Source organism: Cyanistes caeruleus, unplaced genomic scaffold, assembly GCF_971803275.1.
Source record: "Cyanistes caeruleus unplaced genomic scaffold, bCyaCae1.hap1.1 HAP1_SCAFFOLD_65, whole genome shotgun sequence".
Lineage (NCBI taxonomy): Eukaryota > Metazoa > Chordata > Aves > Passeriformes > Paridae > Cyanistes > Cyanistes caeruleus.
This window is the reverse complement of record NW_028255884.1, coordinates 877111-897747: the sequence shown is the minus strand read 5'-3', so window position 1 is coordinate 897747 and position 20637 is coordinate 877111. Positions and strand designations below refer to the sequence as shown.

The 20637-nt window shown below is 52.2% G+C and overlaps 2 protein-coding genes across 5 annotated transcripts in view; both read left to right on the top strand.

Annotated features, from left to right (window-relative positions):
• Positions 1-20637, top strand: part of LOC147647110 (maestro heat-like repeat-containing protein family member 7) — a 48508-nt gene that overhangs the window by 20146 nt on the left and 7725 nt on the right. The gene's annotated exons all lie outside the window — the stretch shown is intronic.
• On the top strand, positions 14665-18759 carry LOC147647111 (olfactory receptor 14J1-like). Its single transcript, XM_086872482.1, has 3 exons — positions 14665-15453; positions 16381-16505; positions 17565-18759. The coding sequence occupies exons 2-3, from the start codon at positions 16475-16477 to the stop codon at positions 18518-18520; spliced, it is 987 nt and encodes a 328-aa protein (XP_086728608.1). The 5' UTR covers positions 14665-15453; positions 16381-16474; the 3' UTR covers positions 18521-18759.

The window sequence follows — 20637 nt, the reverse complement described above, 5'->3', positions numbered from 1 at the left end:
CTTTTGGAATGTTCCCATGGAGCCCTTCTGAGGGCCTGTAACAAATGTGACCCTTGGTAGGCAACCATCACCATCCCCCTGTTACTATGGTCTGTTTCCATGGCAACCATCACAGCCCCTGTTGCTATGGTCAGTCCCATGGCAGCTCCATGGAGACCCCATGCCAGGGGTGGTTGCCATGGACACCAGCTCAGACCTGGAGCCAGAGCCCGTTGCCATGGCAACCATTTGCAGTCCCATCCCCAGGCTCATGGGATCCCAGAGCCACAGAATTGGCTGAGTTGGGAGGGAGCCATGGGGATCTTCCTTAGCTCTCAAAACCACCTTAAAGGTAAAGTCACCCCATGACTTTCCACCCCTTCAACTTGTGAACCCCTACCTAAAAATTATCAATTATATTTAATATACAACTTAAAACAATAAATTGACAGAAAAGAAGAAACAAATATTCACTACTTTCCACCCCGAGACTTTTACTATCACTGCTATATAAATTTAAGACAATCATGCTTTGCTCTTAATTAACCTTTTATCTCACAATAACACTATTAACGTAGTGGTCCAGATTTGCTAATTTTTTTTACCCGCATTCTCCAAAAATTAAATGTCATGGTTTTAAACGAGTAACTAAAAAAAATTACTTATTTTTTGCTGTGAGATATGGATTAGAACAAGAGCAAAACAGGCTTAAATCTTAAAAGGAATAAAGAAAGTTTATTGACAAAATATAAGAATAAGAACACCAGAATAAACTTCCAGAAAACTCTTTTTATCCCCTACTACCCACCATTCTTTTGTTCACGTGACAACACAGAGACCAAAGAACCTTGGAACTTTGGTGTCCAGAACAGTCCCAATTCTCAATAGAGTCTTTTTATCAGTCTTTGTAGAGAAACAGAAGTCTCTTTCTGCTAATCTATAGAGTTTCTCACAAGAAAACTACTTCTGTTATAGTTTTCTATTGCCCTGATGTCAGCTGCCCAGAAATGCTGCTATCAGAGCTCACTCCTCCCATTTCACATCACTCTGAGGTGTGTATGGACCATGAGTCTAGGGATGGCATTTTAAGGATGAGTTATTCAAAGGCAAAAGTCTTCTTCATCTGTCCTTGTGAGCTCTACTGGAAAACAGTTTTCTCATTGGCTCTCAAGGCCTCAAATTTTCGCTTCACCCTGTTCCAGCACCTCACCGCACCACAATCACTCTACTTTTTACTCAAAATTCACACTTTGAACACTCCATTCCTGCCCATATACTGTGTCATGAATTGAAGGAGTTTTTTCAAGACCTTATTGTCCATTCCCATAGCCTCAAGAGAAAGGTATTTCAGCTCATAAAGCATTTTCTTATTCTCTACCCCTTCTGAAACTTAATTCTTTTCTTACTGTCTCCGATAGTTTTATAAAGTCTCTTTACATGTTGATTACTCTCTTTTTCTTTCTCTGGATAAAAAAAATTAATCTGCAAGTCTCATCTGGGTAATGAAAGGGTTAAAATCTTGCCCAGGCTTTTGTAAGTGGTTCTGTGATCTCTGCTGGAGCAGCGGCTGGAGTTGTCTTCGATAGAAGATTCCTCATGGCTGCTCTGGAAAATGTAGTCACCGCCTCAGCTCGCCGCAGGTTCAGAGCCCCTTTCTTTCTTCACTCGGCAGTCCCTGGTGAATTCAGTCACAGCAAAACCTGCAGCTGAGCCAGGAACCGGCCTGGCCCGGCCAGAGCCCAGGGCAAGCCCCGCAGGCACCATATCCTGACCGGGAGACATGGCAGCTCAGCCCAGCCCCCGCCCAGCCGCAGGGAACGGGAGGCCTGGAGCTCTGTTACCTTTCACAGCCAGAAAACAAAGAGAGACAAGAGTACTCTGGCTTTACATCTTCAGGTAGCATTCACAAGTTGATCTCACTTTTCAATGGTCAAAACTGCTGTCAATTCCCAGTAATGACCAATAATTGGTCAGGACAAAAGGCTCCCATCAGTCCCTAGCAACATCAACTTCCTTAGCTCTCAAAACAACCTTAAAGGTAAAGTCACCCCATGACACCGCCTCAGCTCCAGCCGCTCCCTCCACTCCTGTCCCTGGGCACCAGAGGGAAGAGGTTCCTGCAGCCCCCAGCCAGGGACCTGCTCCCAAGGCTGCTGCCATGGCAACCAGGCCTGGCACCAGCTGGGATGCTCGGTTTCCATAGGCTGGGCTTCAGGAATGGCATTCCCCAATTTCCTACTCCTGCTAAAACCGCGCCACCAATAGCTTCCCGACTGCCTCCCATGGAAAGCACAAAAGGCAAAGATCCTGGGCTGGGATAAGAAGAATTTATTGAGAACAGCAATGACATAAAAAACAAACAGGAACAGAAAAAATTTTGGTAACAGAAGGGATAAACCAAACTATTTACAGGGAAAACTACAACACTACTGGACGGCCTCTTCCCTGCCACATATTTCCTCCTGCCTGGAAAGGACACTCTTCTCCTCTGGTGAGAGAGAGGGAATCCTTTTCCTGCCCCTGGTAATGACCTGAAAGGGGATTGAATATAATGACAGGGCCATGGTCAGACTCTCAAGTTCTTTAATCTCACATCATGTCCTTGCCACGGGCAGGAAAAGGTACAGGTGTCTTCCCAGCATGGATCACAGGGAACATGGATCACCAGGTCTCCTCCTAACCTTGGTCCTCCAAGGGGGGATGATGCTGGAGCTGTGGAGAAAGCTTTTCCTGCACTTGGGGCACGGGCAGGGCTTCCCTTACTGGTGCCTCCGTTGGTGTCTGGTCAAGTTAGATTTGTCTGAGAAACTCTTCCCACACTGGGTACACTCGTAGGGCCTCTCCCCAGTGTGGATACGTTTATGGGTATTGAGGCGGGAGCTGCAGCTGAAGCTCTTCCCACACTGGGGACACTTGTAGGGCCTCTCCCCAGTGTGGATGCGTCGGTGCCTGATGAGGTTGGAGTTTCGATTGAAGCCCTCCCCACAGTCGGGGCAACGGAAAGGTCTCTCATCCGTGTGCATCCGCTGGTGCAGGAGGAGATTGGAGCTGCTCTGAAACCTCTTCCCACACTCAGGACACTCATAGGGCCTCTCCCCAGTGTGGACGCGCTGGTGGATGATGAGGTGGGAGCTGCAGCTGAAGCCCTTCCCACATTCCCCACACTCGTAGGCCCATTCCCCAGTGTGGATCATCTGGTGGCGGATCAAGCGGTTGCTTCGGCTGAAGCTCTTCCCACACTCCAAGCACTTGTAAGGCTTCTCCCCATCCTGAAGCCGCTCATGGACCACCAGCTCAGAGCCCCTGCTGGATCTCTGGCCGCCTTCCCGGCACAGGGTGGGTCTTTCCTCCTCAGAGCACCCTAGGATGGCTTTGGAGCCCCTCCTCCTGCAGGATCTCTGGGGATTTTCCTCCCCATTGGATTCCTGTGCTGTGGAGCTGCTCAAAACAGCCTGTTCCATGAGCCTCTCCCGAGGGGATTTGTCCTCCCTGGTCTCCATCCTCAGCTCCTTGTCTGGGGGAGGAAGGACAAGGAGAGGATGGGATTTGCCTCCGTGCCAGAGGGAAGGGGAAGGAGATCCCCCCAGTGCATCCCCGGCAGGACGGCGTCGGCAGCGGGGCTGTCCTGCAGCCGGGGGCCAGGCTGGGCTGGGAGATGGAGCAGGAGAGATGGAGAAAGGGGCACTGACTTCCTCCTCACCTGCCTGGGTGTCCTGGTGCATCTTCCTCTTCCTCACAGCCTCCTTCTCCATCCAGCCAAGGTTTGGGATTGGGAAATCCTGGTTTAGGAGAAAACAAGGAATGAGCACATGGACTCTGATGGTACTTCTTACCAAGTCCATATTTAGAAGTCATCAGGGCATCTGGGGTGTCTTGGTTCGAAAGGTAAGGTGTTTGTTAAGGAAGGCAGAAACCTCCATTTAAATTGATAAAAATGTTAACATCCCATCCCCTCTGAATTATTATAATCTTGAAATCAAAGTGCTCTCAGGTAATGGTCTGGGAATAGGAACAATAGTTTTTTTCTAAAGAAAGGAAAATGAAAATACAGCACTACAAAAAAAACCCAACAACAAATAAACAACCCACCAACAGAGTCAGAATACAACCTGATACCCTGTTGGTCAGGGTGCTGGTAGCAGTCTGATTAAATGGTGGCTGCAGTCCTCCTGGAGTGACTGATGTGGTTCTGTTGAAGCAGTGATCCCATAGAAGATTGTAGCTTACCTCAGAAGTTCTGGTGCTGTAGATGGGTCTGGTCTCTCCTCTGGGAATCCAGTGGAGAAAGACTGCCTGTGGTGTTCTGATTATAAGATTATATCCATGCAGGAATGCTTGGCTCCTCCCCCTGGGTGGAGCATCTCACAATGGGATGATGTCATTTTATCAGTCCTGCACTGAGACTCAATGGCCCATTAACAGAAGATATCCCCCTGGAGGAAGGATGGGTGGTGGAAGAGATAAAGAACACTGCCCCACCTGGTTTTAACAGCTGGCCCATTAACAGAAGATATCCACCTGTTATGAGGGATGGGTGATGAAAGAGATAAAGAAAACTGCTCTACCAGGTTTTAACAGATGGTGATAGAATACATACTTCTGGTTACATCTTGCATTGCAACCCAAGACATGAGGTCCATATAAACCTCCCAAACACCAGGACTTAGCCCTGAAAATGCCTCCCAGGTGTTCCCCATCTCTGGTCTCCCTCCTTTGGTGTTCAGGGGTTCCTCCCTGTCCCAGCTGCTGGGGTTCATGCTTGTACTGGGGGTCCCCTGTCTACTCGATCCCTGACCTCTTCAGGCTGCTGGGAGTGCCAGGAATCCAAAAAGTTCCCCCATTTCCACTCAGCTTTGGAGTTCTTCATTCTTCAAACATCCCCCCAAAAAATCCCAATCCAGGGACAGCCCAGAATATCTGGGCTGAGCTCCCCCTCCCCGGGCACTTCTGGGATGGGGGGTGATGATCCCACAGGTGGGGGCCTGTGAATTCAGGGAGTGCTTGACCTTGTGGTTCTTTCTCCTTTCCCTGATCCTCCTATGTCCCTCCTTCAGGCTGAAGAAGCTGCTCAAGGAGTCAGAAGCAAAACTCCAAGTCCCTTGGAGCTTCAATCAGCCCGACTGTGGGCAGGGACTGCCAAAGGCTCCCCAGGGACTGGTGAGAGCAGATCCTGGAGACCAGGATTGCCGAGAGCCAGAGGCTCTGAGCAGGGAACTGCAATGCTGAGCCAGCCTTGGCTGGGTTGGAGGAAGCAGAAAGGCCAAGCCCTGAGCCCAGGCCTGGCACAGCAGAGCCTGTCCCTCACGGGTGGCTCGGGGCTCTTTGTGGGGCAGTGGGATGTGAGGGGCAGCAAGGACAAATGCCATAAACCTGTGTGACACTCCAGATCCTTATGGAACCAAGGGGCCAGTGTGACACCATGGGAAGTTGTGGAACCAAGGGGATCGTTGTGGCACTCTTGGGCCCATGGAAGCAAGGGACCAGTGGGACAGTCTGAAGCATTATGGAAACAAGAGGCCACTGTGAGCCTGCAGGGCTGTAACACCCCAGAACACTTCAATGCTGGTGGTAACCAAAGGTTCCTGTGCTTGAATTTGGTGCACAGGAGAAACAACAACCAGATCTTCTCAGCATGGACAGATGCAAAGAATATTCTTGGTAGGAAGGGACCCACAAGGACCATCAAGTCCAGCTCTTAAGATAATGGCCCACACAAGGATTGAACCCACAAACTCGGTGATACTGGCACCATGCTCTGACCAACTGAGCTAAGAGGTCAAAATGACACAAAATTTAACTGACGAAATACAGACAATCAAGGAACTATGGCAAAGGGTTTAATACAACATCCAACTGCACAAAGAACTCTTACCATAGCCTTAACTTTGCAAACTTAGCTCATTTAACCTAAAAAGTGTTAACTCTTAAGATTTTGGGTAACATTAAGATATCCAAAAATATTCCAGGTACGTAGGATAGGAAGGAGAATAAAAAGAGACCAGAAAGACGTAAGATCTACAGAAAAACACTTCCAGAATGATCCCAGTCACTCCCAATACAATCTCGGTCACCCCCAGTATGAGTTGTTGCACCCAGCCACCCCCAGTATGGTTCCAGTCACACCCAGGCCCTCCCAGTATGATTCCAGTCATGGCCAGAGTGACTCCCTGTCACTCCCAGGATGGGCCCAGTTGCTCCCAGTCACCTCCAGCATGGTTCCAGTCCCAGCCAGCACCTTTGCAGTCACTCCCAGTATGATCCCAGCTAGTTCTAGTAGGATCCCAGTATGACCCCAGCATGGGCACAGCTGCTCCCAGGATTATCCAGTGTGGTTCCAGTTGCTCCCATTTACCTGCACTGTGGTTTCAGTTTCTTCCAGTCTATCCCAGTTGCTCCTAGTCACTCCTCAGGCTGATCCCAGTTGCTCCCAGCCACTTCCAGTCACGCTGAGTGCAGTCCCAGTTGCTGCCAGTATGGTCCCAGTCTTGCCCAGCATGGCCCAACTGCTCCCACTGTGATCCCAGTAGGATGCCAGTTACCCTCAGGATGGTTCCAGTTGCTCCCCGTTCCTCCCAGCGTGATTCCAGTTGCACCCAGTTGCCCCTAGTCATAGTCTCAGTCGCTTCCCAGATGATCCCAGCTGCTCCCAGCAAGGTTGCAGTCATGCCCAGCTGCCCCCAGTGTAGACCCTGTCACTCCTAGTTGTTCCCAGTTGTCCCCAGCATGGTTCCCATTGTTCCCAGTGTGTTCCCAGTCATCCCCAATATGGTCACAGACACTCCCAGTATATGCCAGCTGCCCTCAGCATGTCCATAGCCATTCCCAGACACTCCTAGTAATCCCAGTTAGGTGCTTGTTATCCCAGTATGATCTCAGGCCCAGCATATCCCAGTCAAGCTGGGATTCACTCCCTGAATTCACAGCCCCCCCATCCATGGGATCAACACCCCTCTATCCCACAGGTTACCAGGGAGGGGGAGCTCGGCCCAGATATCCTGGGGGCTTCCTGAGTTGGGTTTTTGGGGGTGATGATTGGAGAATGAAGAACACCAAGGCTGAGAAGAAAATGTCCTTTAGGGGGACATTTGGGGTTCCCAGTGGCAGCTGCTGGCAGAGGCAGCCTGGAGGAGCAGAGCCCTGTGTCCCCCAGGACCCCAAAGTGGGGAGCCCAGAGAGGAGGAGCGCCATGATTCGTGGGACCCTCAACTGCATAGAGAGGGGCAGGGGGGTCTCCTTGGTTCCCCTGCAACCCCAAGAAGGGAATAAGGGGAGCAGGGACCATGGGACCCCAAAAACTTCCAGCATCCCTAAGTGGGGAGATGGAAATGGGAGGAAGTTTTCAAATTCCTGGCACTCACAGCAGCAAGAAGAGGTCAGGGACCGAGTAGACAGGGGACCCACAGTACAAGTGTGACCCCCAGCAGCTGGGACAGGGGTGAAAGCCTGAACACCAAAAGGGAGAGAACAGAGATGGAACTAGAACTCCTAGGAGGCATTTTCAGGGCCAGATTTTGGTGGTGTACAATTTTTATGGACTCCATGTCCTGGGTTGCAATGCAAGATTCAACCAAAAGCATGTATTCTATCACCATCTGTTAAAAACTAGAGGAGCAGGTTTCTTTATCTCTTTCATCACCCATCCCTCATAACTGGGGGGATGTCATCTGTTAATGGGCCAGCTGTTAAAACCAGGTGGGGCAGTGTTCTTTATCTCTTCCACCACCCATCCTTCCTCCAGGGGGATATCTTCTGTTAATGGGCCATTGAGTCTCACTGCAGGACTGATAAAATGACATCATCCCATTGTGAGATGCTCCACCCAGGGGGAGGAGCCAAGCATTCCTGCATGAATATAATCAGAGCATCAAAGCACCACAGGCAGTCTTTCTCCACTGGATCCCAGAGGAGAGACCAGACCCATCTACAGCACCGGAACTTCAGAGGTAAGCTACAATCTTCTACAGGACCACTGCTTCAACAGAACCACAGTTGTCACTCCAGGAGGACTGCAGCCACAATTTAATCAGACTGCTACCAGCACCCTGACCAACAGGGTATCAGATTGTATTCTGACTCTCTCAGAGTGCTGTTTTTTTGTTGTTTTTTTTCTTTTGTACTGCGGCATTTTCATTTTTCTTCCTTTAGTAAAGAACTATTATTTCTATTCCTATATCTTTATCTGAGATCACTTTGATATCAAGATTATAATAATTTGGAGAGAGTTGTTGCTTACATTTTTATCAATTTCAATGGTGGTTTTTGCCTTCCTTAGCCAACACCTTTCCTTTCAAACCAAGACCCCCCAGATACCCAGGGACTTCTAGAGAGGGACTTGGACAGAGGGACCTTCAAATTCAACCTGCTCATTCATTGTTCTCTCCCGAACCAGGATTTCCCAATCCCAAACTTTGGCTGGATGGAGAAGAAGGCTGTGAGGAAGAGGAAGATGCCCCAGGACACCCAGGCAGGTGAGGAGGAAGTCAGTGCCCCTTTCCCCCTCTCTCCTGCTCCATCTCCCAGCCCAGCCTGGCCCCCGGCTGCAGGACAACCCCGCTGCCGACGCCGTCCTGCCGGGGACGCCCTGGGGGGATCTCCTTCCCCTTCCCTCTGGCACGGAGGCAAATCCCATCCTCTCCTTGTCCTTCCTCCCCCAGACAAGGAGCTGAGGATGGAGACCAGGGAGGACAAATCCCCACGGCAGAAACTCGTGCAAGAGGCAATTTTGAGCAGCTCCACAGTGCAGGAATCCAATGGGGAGGAAAATCCCCAGAGGTCCCGCAGGAGAAGGGGCTCCAAACCCATCCCAGGGTGCTCTGAGGAGGAAAGACCCACCCTGTGCCGGGAAGGCGGTCGGAGATCCAGCCAGGGCTCTGAGCTGGTGGTCCATGAGCAGCTTCAGGATGGGGAGAAGCCCTACAAGTGCTTGGAGTGTGGGAAGAGCTTCAGCCGGAGCAACCGCCTGATCTGCCACCAGATGATCCACACTGGGGAATGGGCCTACGAGTGTGGGGAATGTGGGAAGGGCTTCAGTTTCAACTCCCAACTCATCATCCACGAACGCATCCACACTGGGGAGAGGCCCTATGAGTGTCCTGAGTGTGGGAAGAGGTTTCAGAGCAGCTCCAATCTCCTCAGGCACCAGCGGATTCACACGGATGAGAGGCCCTTCCGCTGCCCCAACTGTGGGGAGGGCTTCAAGCACAACTCCAACCTCATCAGGCACCGACGCATCCACACTGGGGAGAGGCCCTACAAGTGTCCCCAGTGTGGGAAGAGCTTCACCCGGAGCTCTCACTTGACCAGACACCAACGGAGGCACCAGTAAGGGAAGCCCTGCAAGTGCCCCAAGTGCAAGAAGAGCTTTGTTCACTGCTCCAGCTTCATCCCCCCTTGGAGGATCCATGTTGGAAAGAGACCTGGTGTTCCATGTTCCCTGGGATCCATGCTGGGAAGACACCTGTCCCTCTTCCTGCCCATGGCAATGTCATGATGTGAGATCAAAGAACATGAGAGTCTGGCCATGGCCCTGTCATTATATTCAATCCCATCTCAGGTCATTGCCAGGGGCCGGAAAAGGATTCCCTCTCTCTAACCAGAGGAGAAGAGTGTCCTTTCTTGGCAGGAGGAAATACATGGCCAGGAAGAGCCAATAGGTTGTTTATTAGTTTTCCCTGTAAATAATTTGTCTTATCCCTTCTGTTATCAAAATTATTTCTGTTTATGTTAATTCCTCATCTCATGGCTGTTCTCAATATATTGTTCTTTTCCCAGCATGGGATCTTTGCCTTTTGTGCTTTCCATGGGAGGTGGGAGGGAAGCGAGCAGCAGCAAGGTTTCAGCAGGAGCAGGAAATTGGGGAATGCCATTCCTGAAGCCCAGCCTGTGGAAACCGAGCATCCCAGCTGGTGCCAGGCCTGGTTGCCATGGCAGCAGCCTTGGGAGCGGGTCCCTGGCTGGGGGCTGCGGGAACCTCTTCCCTCTGGTGCCCAGGGACAGGAGTGGAGGGAGCAGCTGGAGCTGAGGCGGGCAGGTTTAGGCTGGATGTGAGGAAAAGGTTTTTCCCGCGAGGCTGCTGGGGCACTGAACAGGCTCCCCAGGGAAGGCTCCCAGCTCCAGGGCTGGCTGAGCTCCAGCAGCGTTTGGCCAGCGCTGCCAGGCCCAGGCTGGGATTGTTGGGGTGTCCTGTGCAGGGCCAGCAGTTGGACTGGAGGATCCCCATGGCTCCCTCCCAACTCAGCCAATTCTGTGGCTCTGGGATCCCATGAGCCTGGGGATGGGATGGCAAATGATTGCCATGGCAACGGGCTCTGGCTCCAGGCCTGAGCTGGTGTCCATGGCAACCACCCCTGGCATGGGGTCTCCATGGAGCTGCCAAGGGACTGACCATAGCAACAGGGGCTGTGATGGTTGCCATGGAAACAGACAATGGCAACAGGTCCTGGTGATAGTTGCCATGGAATCAGACCATCGCTACATGGGGCCGGTGATGGTTGCCTACCAAGGATCACATTTTTTACAGGCCCTCAGAAGGGCTCCATGGGGACATTCCAAGAGTCTCCAGGCTGTTCAGGAGCTGGAATGTCACAGCCAGAGACAGGGGCTCCAGAGAGACCTCCCAGGGGTTTCTGGGGATGCTGAAGAGCCGTGTGCTCTAACGCAGTCACAGCAATTCTATGGTGACATCCCAGGGGACCTTGGGCTGCAAAGGCACTGCTCTGTCACAGGCACTCCCGGGAGATCCACGGTGACATCCCAGGAGTCCCCAGGCTGCCAAAAGCTGGGATGTCACAGACACTCCCAGGGCTTCCTGTCATGGGCAGAGTGGGAGCTTCAGGCAAAAGCTTTATTTCTTTATTGGAGAAACTCCTGCTTAGTCATGACACCCAGCAGCCACCAGGGATCCTCAAACCCCTCCAGAGCACCTAGACTTTTAAATTCCTTCTAAGTGAGGAGATCCAATCCCAGCCCCAGAGTTTGTCAAAGGTTTATGCGTAAAATGTATTGGACAGGTGGAAGTGAATCGTAATGCATCTTGTCCCATAAGACTAAAAATTGAGTATGAGATATATTTATACAAATACAACTGAGTGATTGATTGATTGATTGATTGATTTATGATTAGACAGATTTATTTGCACCACAGAGTAAATAAAGAAAAAGAGTTATTTACTAAACAGTATAGGAGCTATAACAATTATTAGACTACAGTGCTCTAGGAAGCAATTTTGAAGTAAACAGGGCCTTGCTGGAGTTGTTTGAGCCCATTCCAGGCACAGCCTCCTGCTCCAGCAGGAACTGCCTTTCCTGTGCCATGGCCAGGGCAGATCCCACTGCAGGAAAAGCCCCAGGCCAGCCCCAAGCCAGGGAAGGGCTCGGGCACAAGTGCAGAGTGCCGTGCTGGGAGCTGTGCCAGGGACAGCCTGAGGCACCAAAGGCACCTTGGCAGCAGCAGCTGCTTCCAGGCCATGGCCAGAAGGCTCCCTTGGCACCCCGGCCTGGTAGCCAGCACTGCAGAGCTGCTGCTTCAGGGCTCATTTCTGGCTGGGCTCTGAAAAGCCACTGCTGCTCCAGGAGCCTGACTGGGAAGCAATTGGCCCCAGCACCTTGGGGACAAGATAATAATGAAACAACTCTTCATGGCAGCAGAGGCAAGGCAGGGGCAGAGGAAAGGGGAGAGCCAGGCCCAGGGGACATGGCTGCAGTGGTGATGGCTGTGAGGTCAGTGCCACTGCAGCAGCCTGGCTGGCCCTCAGCAGACATTCTGGCCAGGAGGGTTGTGAGGGCACCCAGCACATCAGAGAACCCACACAACAGCAATTCCATCCTTGGGGAGGGGAGCGGCTTTCACTGTGTCAGGTTGCACAGAGCTCCTGCTCTGGGAGCAGTCCTGGGATGGGGCATCCATTTCTCTGGAAAAGCAGTTGTTGTTTTGTGCCACTCTGATTGTAAATATTTCCTCCTTCTATCAAATCTAAATCCATTCTTGTTCAGCTTAATGATATTGATCCCTGTCAATGCAAGACTTGGTAGAAAATAACTTTGACCAGTGTTTCCACTTTTACAGACCATGGAGAGGACCTAAAAATCCAGGATGAGGTTTGGAGGCCTCATCACATAAGCAGCAGGTAGAGGCTGAGGGCCCTGGGCTGTGCAGCTGCAAGGCCCTGCCAGAGGCAACTTGTGCAGCCCTTTGGCCATGGCTGCTGGCCCTGGGCCTCAGCCCTTGGCCCTTGCCATTCCTGAAACACATCCAGCTTTGCTCAGCACCACAGACACCTTTCCCTTGCTTGTCCCCAGCTGCCATCAGGGCCTCCAGTCTTCTGCTCTGCCTGGAACCTGGGGACGCTTTCTCACTCGTGTCTCTCATTTCAACTACAAGAAACTTCAGTGTTTCCATCTGACTTGGAGCTCTTGAGGAGTTTCTGGAGCACACTCTGAGGGACTGAGTGTGATGCCAAGAGCCCCAAAGGCCCGAGAGGGTGATGAAAGTGCTGGTGCTGTGTCTGTGCTGCTGAGCTGGGCCGGGCTCCTGGCCCAGAGGCAGCTCCTGGCAAGGGCAGCGCTGCAGAGAGACAGCTCTGGCCAGGAGCAGCTCCTGAGCACAGCCCAGCAGGGCTGGGGCCCTGCCAGGGCAGCTCAGGGACACAGAGAGCAGGCCCAGACAGAGCTGCCAGGGGCTCAGCACTGGCAGGGGCTGTGGGATGTGCCAGAGGGGGCTGTGTCCCAGCAGCACCTCTGTGGTTGTGTCCTGGAGCCCCAGAGCAGCTGTGATGTCAGAAAGGGGCTGTGTGACAGCTCTGAGTGGGCTGTGTGAGGTCACAGCTGGGGCTGTGACATCCCAGAGTTTGTTGTGTGAGGTCACTGAGCAGCTACAGCATCATAGAGGAGATCTGTGACATCACAGTGCAGGTTGTGACATTGTAGTGTAGCTGCATGACATCACAGTGTGGGCTGGGTGATATCACTTAGTGGGTTGTGACATCACGGAGAGGACTGTGACACCAGAGGTTAGATAGAGAATATCACAGAGAGGGTTGTGACATCACTGAGAAGACTGTGACACCACATGGTTGTGCTATAAAATTCAAGAGTGGGCAGTGACATCATAGAAGAGCCATGTGTCATCTCAGGACAGGTTGTATGACATCACAGTGCTGACTGTGACATCACAGAGTGAGCTATGACATCAAATGTGGCTGTTTGACATCACAGAACGCTATGTGACATCACAAGGTGTTTTTGTGGCATATAGGAAGAGATGTGACATCACAGAAATGTGGTGTGACATCCCAGAGCAGGTTGTGTGACACCACTGAGTGGGCTGTGACATCCCAGGTGTCTGTGTGACATCTCAGGGGGCTCTGAGAGGTCACTGGGGAGAAGTCCAGAGAAGTCCAACGCTGCCCTTGCAGCAGCCTGTCTGCACAGAAACACTTCCAGGGCTCTCTGCATTTCCCTTCCCTCACTCTTGCCTCACTCACACACCTCCCAACAACCCACTTGGTGCTTTCAGCTGCAAGGAGTTCAAAGCTTCTCTGTCCTTCAGCAGCTGCTCTAATTCTGCCTTCAGCCAACTCTGGGGTTGTGTTTATTGTAGAACTCCCTGTGTGTCTGAAACATTCCTTGTGTGGTTCTGCCTTGGGGAAGGGGAACCTCCTTGGTGGCACCTTGGCCTTGGCACACACTTGAGGAGGGTGTCTGTTTTCCATGGGGAAACTCAGCAGTTTTAGATTGCTAAAATCAAAGAAGGAAAACCCCTCTTTGCCTGAGTGCAGCCAGTTCTGTGAGCAAAGCAGGTCCCAGGGGAAGGAGGAGAGACAGGATGGGGCTGGGGAATGTGGAGCAAGGTTGTCCCCACTGGGTCAGACCTCAAGGCACAGCTTCTCTGACCTGGCCAGACCTCCTTAGGAGAGACCCTGGATCAATATCTATCACTGAATGCTGCAATCACCTCTGCTCTAAAGGGAACAGGAATAAAAGACACCCTTTAAAATAGGAACAGATATTTCTTAGAAGCTCTTTGAACTATTTCTCCATAACTATTGTAGGAAACTTTCCTAAGAACGGAACAAGACCAGGGGGAAATCAAGGCACAGCCATGGTTTCTCAGGACTTGCTTGATCCTAATGAGCCCCGTGGTGCATTTGGAGCTGAGCCCTTGAACCTCAGGGCCTGAGAGGAGATTGCACAAACCTTTCCAGGAGTGAAAGTCAGATGAAACACCCAAAGTTTCTCAAGACATTAATGGGTGCCACTGAGGTCCATCCCCAACACAGGCTCCTCATGGACTCCTTGGAGGAGAGAACTGGAAGACAGGATTGCACAAAAACCTCCCAGAGACTCAGTGTGGGAAGGAAAATCCAAAGTAGCTGAAAAAGCCCTGAGTACCTCAAAGTATTGATGAGCCCCACTGAGTGTCAATGCAGAGCTCCCAAGGGACTCGTTAAAGCAGATAATTGGGGCCATGATTGCACAAACTTCTCAGAGACTCAGGGTGGGAAGGAAAAAGGAAAGTGCCTTAAGAACCTGAAGTACCTTGAAGCATTAATGAGCCCCACTGAGTGTTGTTACTGACAAAGGCTCTCAAGGGACTAATTACAGCAGATAATTGGAGGCCAGGATTGCACAAAGCTCTCAAAGACTCCAAAGCAAAAGCCAAAGTCCTTTGAAAAAGCTGCAGTCCCTGGGAGCATGAAGGAGCCCCCAGGGCCATTCCTGAGCAAGGCTCCCCAGGGACTCCTTCCAGCAGATCCCTGAGGCCACTGGCATGTGGGCTAGGGGGGATGCTGAGGGCAGGCCAAGGGGGTGACAGTGGCCAGCCTTGCTGGGGCTGTGCCAGGAGGCCCCAGGGCCTCAGGACAAGGTGTCTCCTCACAGCCCTTGCTGGCACAGCATTGGCTGCTGTGGCCCAGGGCACCAAGCCTTGGCTTCTCTTTGTCCCCAGCTGTCATCAGTGCCTCCAGTTCTCTGCTCTGCCTGGGGCCTGGGGACACTTTCTCAGTCACATCCCTCAGTGGGACCCATTAAAAGTGAAAGAAACTTTGGAGTTGGATTCTGACTTGGAGTTCTTGAGAGCTTTCTTCCCCTCCCTGTCAGGGGCTGATGTTCAGGGCCTCAGCACAAAGCCTCAAAAGGGTCATTAAAGTCCTGCTGCTGTGTGTGCTGCTGAGCTGGGCCGGGCTCCTGGCACAGAGGCAGCTCCTGGAAACCAAGAAGAGCTTCAAAAGCACATTTCTCTTGCTGAGCAGCTCTTCTGCCAGCCCAGCAGGGCTGGGGCACTGCCTGCAGCCACCCTGGGCACAGCCCAGAGGCACAGAGAGCTTCAATCAGTCAGGGCTGGGAAGGTGCTGAGAAGTGCCTGGGGCAGAATCCCTGCCAGCCCTTGGCACAGGAAGCCTCTGGCTGCAGGACAATGCAGCTGCAGCTCCTGGAGGCATCTCCTAAAGCTGGAACGTGCCAGTGCCTACAGACTCTGTGAGTACATTCTCTGCCTGTCCCTTGTGCAGAGCAGCCAGGGGTGCCCAGGGCTGTCCTGCAGAGCAGGGTCCTGCAGCCCAGGGCGCTGTGCTGGGGCAGGGACTCTGCTGCCTGCCAGGGACAGCTCTCAGCCGGCCCGGGGAGCTGCTCCCAGCGCTGGGGAGAAGCTGTGGGGGGAAGGAGCCACCCTGAGCAGGGCAGGGGCTGCTGCTGAGAGGGGCTGTGTGGGGCAGGGCTGCTCCCAGCTCCATCCAGACCTGCCTGGACACAGCTCCAGAGGACACTTCCCAAAAGAAGCTGAGACTGTTGTAAAGATCAGGAGCTTTCCTGAGACTGTTTTCAATTTCTTGCTTTAAGCAGGGTGGGAAAGCTAAGATGATGACAAAAATACTTTTGTTTTTAAATATTTTTAATATATTTTAAATGTGTAAACTATTACTATATAGTTATAAAATTATAATCCTCCATTAACTCTATAAAATTACTAGTACACACTTATATAACTATTATCCTTAATTAACTCTAGTATGTTTCCTAACCTTTCTCTTAGATTTAGAACAATAATCTGATCTTCTAAATACATTTCTGAACTACTGTATAGTCTTATCATCAGGGAGAAGAGCTACAAGAAGAACATTTAGTTTTGTAACCAGAATGTGAGCAGTCATAACAAAAAGTGGGGCAAAGAAACTCTTGGACCTACTCCAATGGGTTGACTCAGGGATGTGTAACTGGGGCAGCTGAATCTCCTATTGAATGTTTCTGTTAAATATCCTAATTAATCAACCTTAATAAATTGTTGAAATAAGGGGCCGGGTGTGCCTCAACCCCACTGGGACACCTGGAAGCTTCCAACAAAATTCTGTTTCTTACTATATCGTTCCAATACTGTTGCAAGGAGTTTTTTTTCTCTTTTTATTTTAGATAACAGGGGGATGAGAGAAGCAGAAGAGGAATTGTATTCCCAGAATCACAGAACATTCTGAGGTGAAATGGACACACCAGAATCTGCAAAGTAATGTTTGAACATGTACAGAGATGCCAGAATTGTAAGTTTGGGTGCTCAGTCTCTCTGCGGGGAGGCTCCTAAACAGCCTAAATGCACTGCTCTGATATTGTCATTGGTATCTGGGGCTCTCAGGGAGGCTCTGGCATCTGCAGCAGCTGAGTCAGGCCCTGCCCTTGGGATTGCTGCCAGGCAGGTGTGTCCATGGGAATGGGGTGTCCCAGCTTCCCTGTGACCTGTGGGGCTGTGGGCAAAGCAGTCCATGGCAAAGGGGAATGAGCTGAGCCCCCTCCCTGAGATCCCATCATGGGCACACCTGGGGATCTCCTTGCTGTGTCCTTCCAAGCTCTGAGCTGCCCTCCTGGCTGCAAATCTGTGCCAGAGCCTCTCAGAGTTCCCTGAATGTCCCATGGGGAAGGGCAGAGATGCCACAGCTGAGGAAATGCTGTTGGCTCTGCCAAGGGAGCCGTGAGTGTCCTTGGCAGAGGGGGGTGCTGAGCCCTTGCCCAGAGACCTATAGAGAGGGTGAGACATTCAGGGATCCCTCTGCTCTGGGCAGGGTCTGGTTTATGCCAGGGTGACACAGGAGTGTGATTGTGCTCTGATTCCAGCCAAAGGTGCAAACCCAGGGCAGTTGGGAACAAGCCCATCCAGCCCCTCACCTTCCCTAAGCCACAGGGAATCCTTTGCCTCTCACATCTCTCAGTGGGAAATTCTGAGTGCAGCAGAAATGCTGGGGATTTCTGACCTCAGAGAAGCAGGAACGATTTGTGGGTAGGAAGACAATTCCTAAAACCAACTCCTGCCATATTTTAGAAGTGTGTGCAGATGGCAACAAACCTTCCTGCATTAGGAGTGATTCCCCTGACAAATCCTGAATTTCCAGCCTTGTCCCTCTCCTGCATGGCCACAAACCCAGGGCGGCAGGTCAGGGATGGCTCCTGGAGAGTGCCCAGGCACAGGCCTGGCTGTTCCTGGAACACACAGACAGCACAGCTGGAGCTCAGTCAGGGACCTGGGTGAAGTTTTCCCAGAGCAGGAACAAGGGTGGGTGAGTCCCAGTCTCTCCTGATTTGTCACTGCTCTTTTTCTTCATGAACAGGTCCCCATGTGCAGCCACAGCAAATGTCCAACAGCAGCTCCATCAGCCACTTCCTCCTGCTGGCATTGGCAGACACGCGGCAGCTGCAGCTCCTGCACTTCTGCCTCTTCCTGGGCATCTCCCTGGCTGCCCTCGTGGGCAACGGCCTCATCATCAGCGCCGTAGCCTGCAGCCACCACCTGCACAGCCCCATGTTCTTCTTCCTGCTCAACCTGGCCCTGACTGACCTGGGCTCCATCTGCACCACTGTGCCCAAAGCCATGCACAATTCCCTCTGGGACACCAGACACATCTCCTACACAGGATGCGCTGCACAAGTATTTTTTTTTGTTTTCTGTGCTGCAACAGAGTATTTCCTCCTGACCATCATGTGCTACGACCGCTACGTGTCCATCTGCAAACCCCTGCACTACGGGACCCTCCTGGGCAGCAGAGCTTGTGCCCACATGGCAGCAGCTGCCTGGGCCAGTGCCTTTCTCTATTCACTGCTGCACACGGCCAATACATTTTCCCTGCCCCTGTGCCATGGCAATGCCCTGGGACAGTTCTTCTGTGAAATCCCTCAGATCCTCAAGCTCTCCTGCTCCAATTCCTACACTAGAGAACTTGGGCTCATTGCTGTCAGTGTCTGTTTGGTACTTGGCTGTTTTGTGTTCATTGTTTTCTCCTATGTGCAGATCTTCAGGGCTGTGCTGAGGATCCCCTCTGAGCAGGGACGGCACAAAGCCTTTTCCACCTGCCTCCCTCACCTGGCTGTGGTTTCCCTGTTTATCAGCACTCTCCTGTTTGCTCACCTGAAGCCCCCCTCCATCTCCTCCCCATCCCTGGATCTGGCACTGTCTGTTCTGTACTCGGTGGTGCCTCCAGCCCTGAACCCCCTCATCTACAGCCTGAGGAACCAGGAGCTCAAGGCTGCAGTGTGGAGAATGATCACTGGATCATTTCAGAAACATTAAACTGCTGGCCAATTCCTGCAAATAACTTGTAATAAAACTTATCTTTGATACTTCTTGGTGGTTTCATTTAGGAGGTTCATTTAATTAGTTTTGTGTTTTAAAATTGTCTTCAATAAAATGTCATTGTTTTGTGCCATTTCTCATTTTGTTTCTCTCCACCTTGCCTGAGGCCACAGACTGTGACAATGAGGGGCTGTGCTCTTGGTGGCTTTCAATGAACTAAAGAATCTCCCAGCAAAGTTTTCTCCAGAGATGCCCCTTTTGTTCCCTTCTCTGGAGCTGCAGCAGCAGTGTCTGTGTGCAGAGCTGGGGGCAGATCAGTGCTGGCACAGCAGCTGTGCCCAGGAGCAGCAGCACTTGGTGTTGCCAGTGCTGCTCCCGTGCCACTGCCCCGCTGCCCTCCTGGCCCTGGTGTTGCTGCAGGGCCTGAGTGCTCTCGGGGCCGGGCACAGCCCTGGGGGTGGCAGTGCCGGGGCTGCAGCAGGGACAGGCCATGGGCACTGCTGGGGCAGCGCTGACGCCTCAGGGCAGGGCCTGGGGGCTCCAGGCTCCTTGCCCAGGCTCTCTCAAGAACACGGCCAGGCCAAAGCTCAGCACAGAAAACCCCCGTGAGCAGCCCCAGGGTGGCCGTGGGCAGGCTGGGGGCAAACAGCATGGCTGGGGCTCTGCAAGGTCCCTGGGGGAGATGGGAAGGAGCAGCAGAGCAGGGGCTGATCCATCCCCACTGTGCTGGACACCCCAGGGCAGCGTCCCAGAGCGTCCTCATGGAGCTGCCAACAACATCCCCCTGTGCAGCCCTGGCCTCTCCCCCAGCTCAGAGAGGTGCCGCATCCTTGCAGGCACAGACACGGCAGCACTGGCTCAGGAGCCCCTGTTTGCACTGCCCAGAGCAGGCGTCAGCACCCCCATGGTGCTGCTGTGGGGAGATGAACCTGAGGGAGCACAAATGCCATCAGCCCCTGGGGCCAGGAAGGGCTGGGGGATGGGAGGGAAACCACTCAGGTTTGTCGTGGCCTCTGGAGTCACACAGAAAGTTTGTTCCCATGAGCTGTGAGTTTCCTGTGCCACTGCAGACGTTGTTGCTCAGGACCAGGAAATCCCAACCCTCTGAATCACACCTGGGATCGAGATTAGTGGAACTGCTGGAATGACAAGGACTGGAATGCTGGTGGAAAAGCCTGCACTAATTTAATTAACCCAATTTCCTGATGGAAAATAATACAGGAATTTCCTTTCTGGAATTGGAAAAGCAAGGAAACGTTTTTTTAGGAGGTGTCATAGGCACTCCCAGACTGCGGGTCTCCCTAACCCATCCTTTCTGGATTGAGGAATGGAAGTTCCTGGGATGAGCCAGGATTAACAAACCTCTCCCTCAGGTGTGTGTTCCAGGATTTTCCCAGGTTTTCCCAGCTCAGGTGAGTCATGTGCAGCATTCCAAAGGGATGGAGCTGTTAAGTGGGAAATCTATGATTTTCCCAGATGTTTTCCCATTTTCTCCCAGCCCAGGTGAGTCATGTGCAGCATTCCAAAAGGATTTGTTAAAACCAGGAAGGATTTTGTTCCCCGTGGGTAAAAAACTGTCTCCAAAACCCTCCCAGAAAGGCCAAATCCTGATTTTAGCATCTTTTTCCACCTCCACTGGGTGAACCAAAACTGCTGGGTGTGGTGTCACCCACTGGCTGGTCCTTGGGGAAATCTTCTCCTCGCTCCCCGGATGGTCCTAGGAGGGTCCCGGTGTCCCCTTGGATAGCCCTTGCTAAAACGCGATGGGGTTTCCTCAGGGAAGTGACAGACCCAAGAGCGACTTGCTTTCTGCAGCTGGTGCTGCAGGAGACGCTTCTCCAGGGAACCAGGGAACCAGGGAACCGCTGGCAGAGCTCCCTGTTGGGCCCCACCTGTCGCGGCGAGCGGAGATGGTCAGGGTGCCGTGACCTTCCCAGGGAAGCGTCTCCTGTGGCACTTCCCCTGGGCGCACAGGCACGCTTGCCTTGCCCCCGGGATTCAGCTGCGAGCCCTTCAAAGGGCTTTTGGAATGGCCACTGTTCCTCGGGTGGTGCCGAAGAAAAGAGACGGGAGGCACCGTGTGGGGTTCCAAGGAGGTCTTTATTCTTCTCTCC